Source organism: Canis lupus, chromosome 28, assembly GCF_011100685.1.
Source record: "Canis lupus familiaris isolate Mischka breed German Shepherd chromosome 28, alternate assembly UU_Cfam_GSD_1.0, whole genome shotgun sequence".
Taxonomy (NCBI): Eukaryota; Metazoa; Chordata; class Mammalia; order Carnivora; family Canidae; genus Canis; species Canis lupus.
In genome coordinates this window covers 36,568,337-36,581,335 of record NC_049249.1, presented here as the reverse complement: position 1 = coordinate 36,581,335, position 12,999 = coordinate 36,568,337, and the positions used below count along the sequence as shown (strand labels likewise).

Sequence of the window (12,999 nt, the reverse complement as noted above, 5' to 3'; positions counted from 1 at the left end):
GGATCTCCAAGTCAACAAGGGGACACAGAGGACTAATACGAGATATTCTGGGAAAATGTCATCCTTCAGTGAGAATCCATTTCTGCTGTATTTTTCTGTTTGATTATTCACAGGATGCCCCATATAATAAGTGGGCAGCTCTAACAATAGCCATCAATCCATAGGCACAATCTTCTTGTCACGAATCCATCTGCTTCTGTCCACCCCCATCCCCATCCACCTGAATTGAGGTCATCCTCTCTTACCTGAACTGTCAACAGGGAATCCCTGCCTATCTGCCCATGTCCACTCTTGTCCCTCGCAATGCCCCACCCGTGACCCAGAACGGTCTTCTCAAACTCAAATCTGGTCAAGGCACTGACACTTCCCAATCTCCCATTTAACCTATATCTCCAGGGACTTTCTGATATTTCTTAGACTAAAGACAAAGTGTCTTGACATCAGAAGAAAATCCTGCTAAGCCAAAAGAGTGTTTCAGACAAGGACCCTCAATAGATGCTAAATTCATCAGATAAAGACTGGTCAGGGGATTGGACATTTGCCAACGTTCTATGGGTGCCTAAGCATCAGCCGAAGATTACATGATAGTTGTGAAGGGGCACATATCTTCACAGTGGGGAGCTCAGGCTGGTACCCACTCTCAACCACGCAACGAAACTTACGGTCAGCAATGGTCAGCTCGGCATTCCCACCCACCTAACGGGCATGACGGGTAGCATTTAACACCAGCTTTGAAGCTCTCCTGCCAAAACGATGAACTTGAATTTTAGGCCAACCTTCCAGTTTGCAGGACATGTGGAGGGACAGGGGAACACGCTGAAAGCCATTACAAAGCAGCACAAAGAAAGACAAGACAAGGTGAGGGATTATTCTAGAAAAAAAGAGAAATAAAGGAGGCGCAGCCAAATGCAATAAGTGAATCTGTACTGGATCCTGATTTGAGGAGGCCTCTAATGAAAGACCAGAAAGAATGGGAAAAATTAAGAAAATCAGAGTATGAAAAAAATAAAATAAAAGAAGAAAAGAAAAGAAAGAAAAAAAGAAAAGAAAAGAAAAGAAAAAGAAAAGAAAAAGAAAATAAAGAAAATCAGAGTATGAACATTATGTATTTTATGTTCTGAAAAGACAATGAGGCCACTGGGGATGCTCTTGATTCTTGAGAGGGGTCAGCTGAGACCCTAGTGGAGAGGCACGTTTCTCACACACTTAACGAGGTTCGGCTGCATAGTTAGTGAAACAGAAGAGACACAGAAGGGGCAGGTATGGCGAAGTGCTTGCAACTGGTGGACTGGGGTGTTAGGAATAGTAGTTTTCATTGTACTATTCTTTCAGGTTCTCTGTATGTTTGAAGCTTTTCATCACAAATAGGGGAAAGAGTACGAGTAAAATTGGGGGAATGCAAACGAGAACCATGGACCATATCAGTGTTGGCATGCTGCTTTGATTCCGTGCTATAGTTCTGCGCGATGTTACTACTGGGGAAACTGGGTATAGTATTACTTTTTACAGCCACATGCGATTCCAAAATTACCTCTACAGTTGACTCAAAACAATAAATGCTTGAAAAATAATTTTAAAACAATGAGGAGCAAACAAATGGTGTAGAAAGTTGAAAGCAAGCAAAGAACAGAGTTTCTCAGCATGGAGTCTGGGGTCCTGTGTGCTTTGGTGACCCTGTCCAGGCTCATCCCATCCCTGGTACACTGGCTACCGCCTCCTGCACAGGTTCCTGTACATGACATGCCCTCCTCCCCCCTACATGGCTCTTCCTTCTATTCCTCAATATCCCACAATCCTCTCCTTTGCAAAGGCTTCACAACTAGCTGACCCCATCTAATCTGACTACTTTATAAGAACCATGCCTTTGCAGCAGGGATAATGGGGGTTAGTTGGAAGGAACCCCTGATTAACGGTGACGTTCTCTACCAGACTATAGCACCACGAGGGCAGAACTTGTCTGCTTTGCCCACTACTTCCTCCACTAAGCTAAAATAAAGTTGGTGTTCAATAACTATTGACTGAATTCACTAAGAAGATGTACTCCCCAGACTCATCACCTGGTAAAGAGTATCTTTGCTATAGCTTCATTTAAAGGAAATGGTCACAAGAAATAAGAAATGTGTTTATCACAAGGCTCCTCCTCCCACTCAGGATGCTGCAAGTCAACCTGCAGCGGCTACTTCATATGGAGCTCAAGGCTCACCCACGAGCAGAGAATTTCATAGGCATGGATGGTCACCTGACATCCTTGCTTTCCTGACCCCCATGAGCACCTTTGCTCATCACTACCCAGCTGGGAGATATCAGGACCACCTCCGTAGAGGCTGGTGGCCTAGTGCCACAGACCAGGTAAGGAGAAATGAGCAAAGGGCGTGCATCCGCCTGGTGAGACCAGGGCAGATATCAGGTCAAGGTCCTCAGAAGGGGTGGGACTGACACTGAATGAAGGCAAGAGGGTGTTCTAGATGGAGGAACCTGCTCGCTCACAAGCCTGTCAATTTGGCTTCCCGAGGTTAGAATCTAGAAGTGGAGAGGCCACCAGGACAGGTGAGGCTGCTTGGGGACACACGATCAGCCGTGAGTCCACGGTGGAGGCAAAAGGCCCACAGCCCTCGGGTTCTGCGTTCACTCAACATTGAACCAGCAAGCATTACTTCTACCTGCATCATCCTTGGATACAGCACTGTTCATTCAGTCACTCGACAAACATTTCTGAAGGGCCACCTAGTGGCAATTTAAGACAAGTGGCAAGACAGCTCTGTTCCCCAGACGGTCCAGGGCACTGCCCATCACCCTCGATCTTATTATGGAGACTGAGCAAGTTCTCTACTTACGTTCCTGATGTCAACAGGAACATGACAGCTAGCAGCCCATCCTACAGCTCAGCATCTCCACCGCAGAAGAATGTAAAGATTTCGCAAGGCACCCAATGCTAAAGAGATGGGTCTGTCCTGAGTGTCTGGAACCCTACGTGTCCGTTTTTGTTCGTTTCTGGGTCACTCATTCTGCCTCACACAGTGCTCCATCCTCTCTCCCTGTCCTGGGGTCCAAGGGGCCATCCGAGAGACTAAGAGTAACAGCTCTGAGGCATACAACTTTGGTGCTGATAGTAACTGCGGTTTTCGATGGGAATCGCTCATCCAGCCAACCAAAGGCTAAATCAGAAAACCTGGAGCGGCACTTGTTACAAGGAAGTAGTCCTGAGAAAACGGTCGAGGCTATTTTCATATTGCAGTAGTACTAACTAACTTTCAATTATTTAACATAAAATGATCTATCATTTTTGTAAGTGCTTGTCAGAGTAGAAAAATAGTCCAATACTTTCTGTGTAGAGTTAATGGATAGGAACACATTTTACAAAGGTTCTGACAGATTAACAACAATAAAAAGGGCCTACAATCCTTGCGATACGAATTTGTGATATCCAAACCACAAATGCCATTTTAAAACGGAAATCAAGTCGTCTGCAAATAATTGATTTTCTGAACTGCTGTGTCTAAAGAAAAAAAAAAAAAAATCTCTCGGGAAATCAGGACCACAACATGTAGTAAGTATCTGATCATCTGCTCCGTGCAAGGAGAGAGGGCACAAGACTTGGACTTCGGCAAAATTATAGTCATTTTTAAAATCCATTCTGTAGAATCACTTTTCACAATGTACTGAAGCTTCCCTACCAATGGCACCTCTTAATGGTTCGGATGAAATATTTTTCACAGTTTGCATGTGTGGATTTGGATCCTATGACTATTCTGATAAAGGGCAAATGATTAATAGGAGCCCTAAGTATACCCTCCATCATGATGGGTAATGCTTCTCAGTCTGAGAACTGTATTATTCAGCCTGGAATGCTATTTAGGAAATTGTTCATATAGGTTCAGTTACAGCCCTCCTTACACTGACCCCAACAGGGCGGAGGGATACAGTTAAGATTCACTGGCTGCATGGGACGTTCCACGTATCAAATATGATTTCACTGTGCCATGACTGCTGAGGGATGACAGGACACAAATATAATGCAGATCAGGTACCTGAGCGTATACCTCCTTTAGGCTGCACGCCCGTGTTTTTGAAAAGTCAACACCCGGAGACACAAATACATTATACGTTCTTGCTCCTTCACTTTCGTTTAAGGAAAACTGCTATGATTTGAAGGTGTAGATCCATTTTTGTCTCCTTAGAAATTTAAATACATGCATGAGTGCACACACACTTGGGGTGGCAACACGAAGAAGGTCATTTCTTATTAGAAATGATCCTTTGAAAAACAACCACTAAATGTATCCTTCTTCGCCTCCCTTAGTAAGGTAAATACAATGATGTGAAGTGTAACCAACCTTGTTCTGGAAACACTAGTAGCATCTGCTGGATCCCACAGGAATCTAGGGGGTCTCAGAAATGAAATCTGTGCCACTTTACTCCAGAGATTAGGTTCACATCTAACCGAGAGCTCTGCCAACAAGGGTGGTCGTAGCTTTGCGGAAGACATCTGCCGTATGGCCGTGGGATTTCAGGTCATAAGGGAGGTGGTTCCAAAGCACTCACTTCCCCTCTATTATGCTTCTCCTAATTAAGCTGTAACACAGTTGTATTGAGGATGACTGGAGAATTATTTGGAGAAACGCTGATGAGCCCCCATGATTAGAGCTAATTAATACCAGAGTATAATTTAAAGCTGAAAAGACTCTGGCTTCTGCTATTGAGAAGTCAATCAATAAGTGAACAGGAGTTACTAGATGATTCTCCGTGGGTAGCGTCTCCACATCTCCAGTGATTCCATAGCATAAGGAAGCTCTTTCTGGGCTTACATGCTGAGTCACTCCCTAGCTCAGCATTAGGAACAAGGCCGTGTGTTGGGATCCGCATCTTCTAAGAAATATGGATTCCCTTGCCAGATGGGTTATCAAACCAATTAGAGCCAAGTCCTCATGCAAAATCATACATGAAATACTGATGTCAATGTTTTGCCTAAAATGCTGGCCCCCAAACACAGTCATATAAAAAGGGCCAAAGTTACACTCACCACAACATCGGTCCTCATTTTCCCGAAAGTCTTGATCAAATGGGCGTAATGATAATCTTCCATTTGTCGTAAAATAGCTGTCATACAAGCCACAAAGTTTCCCTGTAAAGGAATCAAAAGAACAATGAGATGGGAAGAGAACACCACTTACAGGAAAAGTTGCTATCAACTAAGAGTCTGGTGTTGAAACGGTCAAGGAGAAGCAACGGAGTGTGGGCAGGGGGCCTGCGATCTCTGGCACCCCCACTGGCTGGCCAGCATGAGAGGACCAGTCCTTCCCACCTCATGATCTTGAGTTTTGCTCTATCTCCTTGTCTCTGCCTTAAATGTTTCCTGACACATGGTTGTCCAGCCTGGAAAAACAAGCTCTAAATATTTTTGCATTAAATATGCAAAAATTAAAGACAAGATTGAAACCACTGACACTCATGTCTTGTCCTCCATGGAAAGTGGCTCTCTTATTACCAGGCGAGATGTGTGTGCAGCCCTTCCTCTTGGGCCGTGGCAAAGAGAGGCCTTTTATTTCTCAAAATCTGCCTGTGTCCCCCTTGGCCAATTTGGAGGCAATCACCACCGATTCCACAATGAGTTATGGTCCAATTCTTTTCCACAAGAAGAATGTGAGGAGGCATGCAGGCTCATCAGAATGTAAAGTGGGAGAGAGGAGAGTTTCTCCTAGCAGACAGAGCAGGGAGGGAAAACAGAAACCACCAAACAGAATCATGACATGGAGAAAATAACAGGCCAATGCAGCTAACGAAGAGGCAGCCGGTATGTGTGCAGCTGTCGGTGTGCACATGCAGGTGTGTGTGTATTTGTGTGTGTGTGTACACGTGCGCTGAAGGGTGGGAGGAAGGCCAAGTGGTCCTGTTGCCACTGACTGCAATTGATCCCTTCTGTGGGTCACGGCGAAGGACATCTTAAAAACCTTCCTTGCTTTTCTATATTTGTCCCTAAATTAAAGACGTTTTAAGAAACACAGGACATACACTTTTTCCCATTAAACCAGTAAGAGTCTGGTCCAATTACAGGATGAGACATACTTTGAGACATATCCCCAATTTTGGCCTCTTCCATGAGTTCCCAAACTGCCTTCTTTTACAAACCCTACTCTTATCTTACAAGCAGTATATTCGAATACGTCCATGTCCTCTATATTAATCTGGAACACACTCTCTACCATGAAATGTTACAGTCCAATATTTTTCCCGACCTATTTTATTTCTACAGCGTACTTGTGTGCTTCCAAATGAGTCCTCAAAGGGTGCGTTATGCAAATTGAACAAATACAAGAATGACAATGTGGTCCCTTTCATTTGCACAGAAATGTAAATTATGAATGATGAATTAAAAATGAATTATGAATTAAAAATTATTTGTGAATGATGATAATTGCCCAGATTTGGATTCCGAGTTGGTATTCAGAGAAAGAGTTAAAGAATGCTTGTTTTCCGCTTGAGGAATGATTTATAAAATGGCACAATGTCTGTGAACATGAACTTTTGAGATATGTAAATATTTGGCATCCTCGTGAGCTCAGGAGAAGCTGTCTTCATATCTCTACTCTTCATGAGATGCCATCTTTCGGGGAGGGGTCTTCATAATATTACATGTTGATGGACTACCTACCATGTGACAAGTGGTGTGCTGAGTCCCCATTCAACCCCACCACTGATTCTCCTCTTGTCCCATTTTACAGGCACTGGGACAGAGGCTGAATGATCGCCCTCAATGAGAAAGTGGAAAAACTGGGTGTGAACCCAGCGTGGCAGGCTGCAAGGTGGCTGCTTAGTAGCTGAGCTGATTTCTTTCCTCTTGCCCAGATGTGCATTTTAATTCTCTTTCTGAGAAATCTGAGGATGCTGCTGATGGCAAACGTGAGGTGGAGACTCACTTTCTTGCACTTTTGCAGGCATCAGAGAAAGTTGCAGGAGGGTGAGAAGAGGCCACCACAGACAGGGCCCCAGTCCCCTCCCTAACACAGTTTTCTGTAGTTGGTCTCCTTCTCAGGAGACAAGAAGTTTCCTAAGGCAAGAAGACGCCTATATCGGCCAAGACGCACCTGGCAGGGGCTCGAGTGAATTTTCTACAGGTCTAAAAGATGGGGGCTTCCACATTAGAATCGCCCAAATCACAAAGCCAGCTATGTTTATTAGATGCAGGAAAGCTATGTACTTAACTTAAAACATCAAGTAGAAAGAAAGAAAAGCAAGACCCCAGAGCAGCTTCGAGAATGACAACAGCGGGAGAGCAGAGTAGCACAGATGAGAAAAGCAGCGCATAAGGAGTCTGGGCAGATACTCAAACAGGTGACATGGAGATACTCAATTTAGGGAGCAGATTGGCACGTAATGCTGCAAACTTCATGCAAGGCCAAGGCTGGGGCCACTGGCATGATGTAGAAAATGAAGAAGTCGAGAACATAGCAATTTCTACAAAGCTAGTCCTGGGAATATGCAAATAGCCAGTCGGGAAGACTTCAAGTTGGAGAGAATGTCACAGGGAAGGAAAGCCAATGGGCTCTTATTCTACAGGGATGAGGACTAAAAGGGAGTATGCCCGGGAGGGGGACAGAGGCAGGGCACTGCCATGAGTCAGGAGTCAAAAGGCTCGGGGTTACCAATGTGCTATTTACTTTACCTACAGAAATGTTCAAGAACATTTGTATTGTGCAGACTTTCTTTCTTAGAGGAAGCAAGTCTTTGCTATTTTACTGCTCTTTACTACGTTAAAGCTTTGGACCCCTATGGAAATGGGGTAATACACCTGTTGAAATCCACAGAAATGCTCCCCCTTTTCTTTGGAATGGAGTCTCATGAATGGGGTACCCGTATTTCCAGAGGGAAGTGATGTGATGACCGTGAAGCTTTACTGTTCTCAAGAACCCGAAAGAACTCCATACAGCAGACTGGGGGGTTGGGGGGGCAGACATGGTGGGTCGTTATAGAAGCTGTACTTGAAACCAGTCATACACAAGAAGTAGACATGGGGGATAACTATGGAAAGAAAATTTTTATTCTGCAAGCTCAAAAGAAAATTACTATTCTATGCTTTTTAATTGATTTATTTGAAATGCATTTAGAAGTTCTATGAAGCTTTTGCTTTTGAACAATTGGTGGGTTGGCAGGTACGCTGGTGGTAATTGTGCAGAACTCGTCCTGAAACCTGAGCATGGGGACCAAGCTCCAGCCCCAGCGGCTGAGTAAAAACAAGTAAATAAATGAAAATAAGACATATTCCTTAGACTTCAAAGCAATGCAAAACGGGGGCAGAGAAGTCAGCATACAGTTGCAGAAAACTTAAAAATCAGGACACAGAATGCCTAATAAACAAAAAAAAAAAAAAAAAGAAGTGAACTTCATTAGCAATCACAGATGAAAATGATATACCATTATTTGCCTGCCAAAATAGCAAAGGAGTATTTAAGTGAGGATAATGTTAGCAAGGGTGCAGGGGATGAGCACTCTTACACGCTGCTGGTGGGAGCATAAATTGCTATAACCTTTTTAAAAAGCGATTTGGCAGTAGGCTTGCAAAGTCTGAGAAAAAACACTCATCTCCTCGGTGATTCCATTGCTAACAATCCACCGAAGGAAGTTCATTCAAAATACAAAATTCTGATGTCTAAAGATGTCTGTCGCATTGCTGAAAACATCTGCATGTTGAACCACAAGAAACTGTGTAAATAATGCGATGTTTTAGAGGACTGCGGGATAAGATACAGGATGCCCAGTTCAATTTGAATCTCAGATGAACAAAGAGTAAGCATGTCCCAAACATTGCCCTGGAAAATATTGCATGTGACATCCATACGCTAGCACGTCCATTTACCATTTAGCCAAAGCTCAGGTTGAACCAGGTACCCTGCACCGCTGCTTGCTGAATCAGGCAACCATCCCGGAGTGTGATCATGAAATGTTATGCAACCACCAAAACATTAAACATTACCTATGCAAATATGAACTATTTTAATAACATGAGAAAATGCTTGAGGACCAAACATGGAGATAATTACATATCTCTATTTCAGCAATATAAAGAATGTAGCACTGGAAAGGAAAAAAAGATGTAAAGAAAAAGAAGGAACAATAAGGATAAGAAAGAAGAAAAAACATACTCATTAGGGGTAGGAGAACTGAACTAGATTACTTTTGTAAACTGAACATATATTAATATTGTAGAAGATGGTCCTGAGAGAAAAGGAGATCTTTTGGTAGCAGGGACCAACCCCCCTGTGCTTGACTTCCAGGTTTCCTGTTCCCCTATCCTCAAAAATCTCATCCACGGGCCACTCTGTCCAAGTAGACGTGGTTACTGCTCTGCACCATTCCTCAAGTCCTGTATTTCACTGGCCTCTGAACCTCGTAGAACCACCCTCCATATTCCAGGGTTAAATCTGCTTGGGCTCCCAATGTACTGGGCAGGTGGACAGGTAGGAGGGGGAAAGGCAGAATGGTAGGCAGGGAGAACCAACAAGAGGGAGAACCAAGGGGCAGGATGAGGCACTGGTGGTGGACAAGGTACTCTCTTAAACAGGCAAATGCATGTAGGATATAAAGGCAAAAGATTATTCTAAAAGGATAGATATTGGAGAATGGGAATTGAGTTGAACACCTCTACCTTTTAAACAGTATCACTGTCAGCTTTGCCGAGTGTAAGGTCTAAGGGTGAGTGCATGAATGAGAAGGAACAACCCCAAGGATTTTGGTGCCTGGTCCTGAGGAGTTGTGAGGGTGTGCCTCCTTTATGTAATAAAGATGGACTAAGCCATGACCCGAAGGAGGCGTATGAAATTGCTCTTGGTAGGTCTATCAGAGATAAAAATGGTTCACATGACCCTAGAGCTCACACTCTGCATGCAGCACATCTCTTCTCTCTAGGACACATGGCATAGGGAGAAATTTTAGCTCTCTTCGACGTGCTCTAAGTGGCAAGGGATGGGGGCAGCTCCAATCCACAGAAGCTGTGGAAGCTGTGAACAGTGACCCAGGAGCACCAAGTCCGGGGGGCAGGCTCCTGGTAGGAATGATGCAAGAATTCCTTTTAAATCTGGGATTACACTTCATGACTTCCACGGATGACTTGTAAAAATTTTAAACATGTTTTCACCAAGTTTAAGTACTTTGAAGAGAAACTCACAGTTAGAAGGTTAAGTTTCAAATATGGTGATGAAAACAATCCTCATAATCATCACTAAAGCCTAAAAAAAAGGGACCTTCCAGTGACAGGTGTGATATACTGCTCAGTGGCACTGTGCGAGAATTGTGGTGAAGGTGGGAAGATGGATGACTTGGTGAATTTCGAATTGATTTTCATTTTGGGGGGCATTCAAGCCAAAGAACTGATGCTGTAAAGCAATGTTAGGAGCACCAGAATGTAGGAAAAGGAAGTAACTGAAAACAGCGTCTTCCATTGCAAAGGTAGGCAAGACTTAAATGGAGGAGTTCTTGGTGCAGTTAAGGTGAAAGCTCTAGGGCTCATGAAGGCTTTCTGTTTTCAAAAGAGAAAGCCACAAGCAAAATGTGTAAGGGTTCTATTTGCTATGAGGAAACTTAAGAAAGAAAAATAGGGAGTCCAGAAAGTACTGCAAAATGTTCACTGTCCCAAAAGATTCCTCCAAAGTCTCTGGAGAAATATTTGTGAACATATACCTAGGGGCTTCTGCATGATGAATGAAAAATAATCCAAAACATGCCCAACCTGTTTCCTCACATATTGCTGACAATAAAGAACATCTTTTAATTCACAAAGCCATAAGGACAAAGAGAATGAGGAGAGGACACAACTGAACACGAGGATTCTGGAAGCTGATAAGGGAAGCATGAATGGTTACTGAGTGCCTTGAACACAAGAAGAGGGTGATAATTTAAAAGCAACCTGCTGATTCCAGGCACAGAATCCTAGGAAGACTCAGAAAGCAAGGCTCCATCGTGAGGGGGAAATCAAGAACACCGATGTGTTTAACATGTGGCCTATTTGCCCACTCCCAGCCAATCCACTGAGGGGATGCTCCCACTCATTCCCGGGCAGGGGACCACTTGGTTTATTCTCTGCCTGGAGGGGACAGTGGATGCCTGATAAAGTAGAAGAGAAAGAGGGGCAGGAGCCACCACTTTCAGTATCTAGCGATAAGCAACCAAACACTATAACCACTCCACTCTCTGGTCTGCCCAACTCCCAGCATATTCACAAGAAGGTTTAACCTAACCCCCCTTCTAGCAATCTTAGCCCCATGTCAAACTGGAACAAGGGACCAGAAGAATCCTCTTTGGGAAAACTGAGCAGCCCAAGGGAGCATACGCACTGTCTGGCCACAGAGGTTCAGCCCACGCAGGCTCGCCACACCTCCAAACTCTGTGCACACATGGGAAACAGTCTGATCAAGACTGAACAGCCTCATGAGGAAAGAAAACCAACTGGGGATATAAAAGAGAACTCAAAGATCTACAATAATTGTCCTCAAGTAGATAGGAGATCACATCCATAAAATAAGAACATAATGTTAAAAAAAGGAACAAAGAAAGCATTCCGGAATATTCAAACTATGTTAGCAGAAATAAACATTTCAGGGATCCCTGGGTGGCGCAGCGGTTTAGCGCCTGCCTTTGGCCCAGGGCGCGATCCTGGAGACCTGGGATCGAATCCCACATCGGGCTCCCGGTGCATGGAGCCTGCTTCTCCCTCTGCCTGTGTCTCTGCCTCTCTCTCTCTCTCTCTGTGACTATCATAAATAAATTTTAAAAAAATAAATAAATAAATAAACATTTCAATAGAAGTGTGGGAAGGTAAAATTAACAAAATCCTCCAGAAAATGGAACACACACACACAAAGTAGAAACATCAGACAACCATTCAAGAGATTCAATATTTGGGGTGCATGCGTGGCTCAATCAGTTGGATATCTGACTCTTGATTGGCCCAAATCATGTGATCTCAGGGTCATGGGGTTGAGCCCCACCTGGGGCTCTGCATCAGTGCAGAGTCGGCTTGTCTCTCTTCCTCTATTCCTGCTCCTCTCACTTTCTCTTTCTCTCTTTCCCTCTCAAAAAAATAAATAGTTAAAATAAAAAACAAAAAACATTCATACCTGATAGACAAAGACTCCAGAAAGAAAGAACACAGAAAAAGGAGAGCAAAAGCTGTTTTTCTAAAAGGACAGAACATCCACATAAAAACTATTAGAATAAATGAGTTCAGCTGATAACAGGATATAGGATCAAAATACAAAAATCAACTGCCATTTTACAGACTGGCAATGAACACTCCAAAAAATGAAATTCAGAAAATAACTCTATTTACAAAAACATCAAAAACATTAATTATTTGATGGAAATATACCCCATGTTCATGGATTGGAAGACTTAATATTGCTTGATGACAGCATCCCCCAAATTAATCTACAGAAGCTATGCAATTCTTATCAAAATCCCAGCCAGCAGCTTTGTAGAAATTGACAAGCCAATCACAAAAAAACCTAAACTGCATGATTCCGTTGCTGAAAAATATCCAGAATAGGCAAACTTATAAAGGCAGAAAGTAGATTAGTGATTGGCAAGAGCTGGAGGTGGGGTTAATGGGGAGTCGATGGCTCACAGATACAGATTTCTATTGGGGATGATGACAATATTCTAAAACTGATGATGGTAGTAGTTAACTCTGTGATTATACTGAACACTTAAACTGTTCACTTAAAACAGATGAATTTTAGAGTATGTGAATTATATCTCAATAAAACCATCAAAAACTTTTAAAAATGGAAAATAATTAAATGATACTAATTTTTCTCAAATGGCATGCACTAGGTGTCAAGCATGACCAAGACTCGTCATCATGAGATTTCACAACACTAGGGATAAAACAATGATTCTAAAACATTAAAGAGAAGAAAGCAAAGAGTCACAGAGTACACTGGGAATTGCTAATGGAGAGGATGGGGTGGGTCAGGACAGCCAATTTTCAGGACAAGTACTATTTACCCT

The 12,999-nt window shown here is 43.2% G+C and overlaps 1 protein-coding gene across 2 annotated transcripts in view; it reads right to left on the bottom strand.

Moving 5' to 3' along the window:
- DOCK1 (dedicator of cytokinesis 1) overlaps positions 1-12,999 on the bottom strand; it is a 493,779-nt gene that overhangs the window by 177,787 nt on the left and 302,993 nt on the right. For both annotated transcript variants that reach the window (XM_038579104.1, XM_038579105.1), the window contains exon 28: positions 5,021-5,122. In XM_038579104.1, the coding sequence (XP_038435032.1) occupies positions 5,021-5,122 (102 nt within the window). The remainder of the gene's footprint in view (positions 1-5,020; positions 5,123-12,999) is intronic.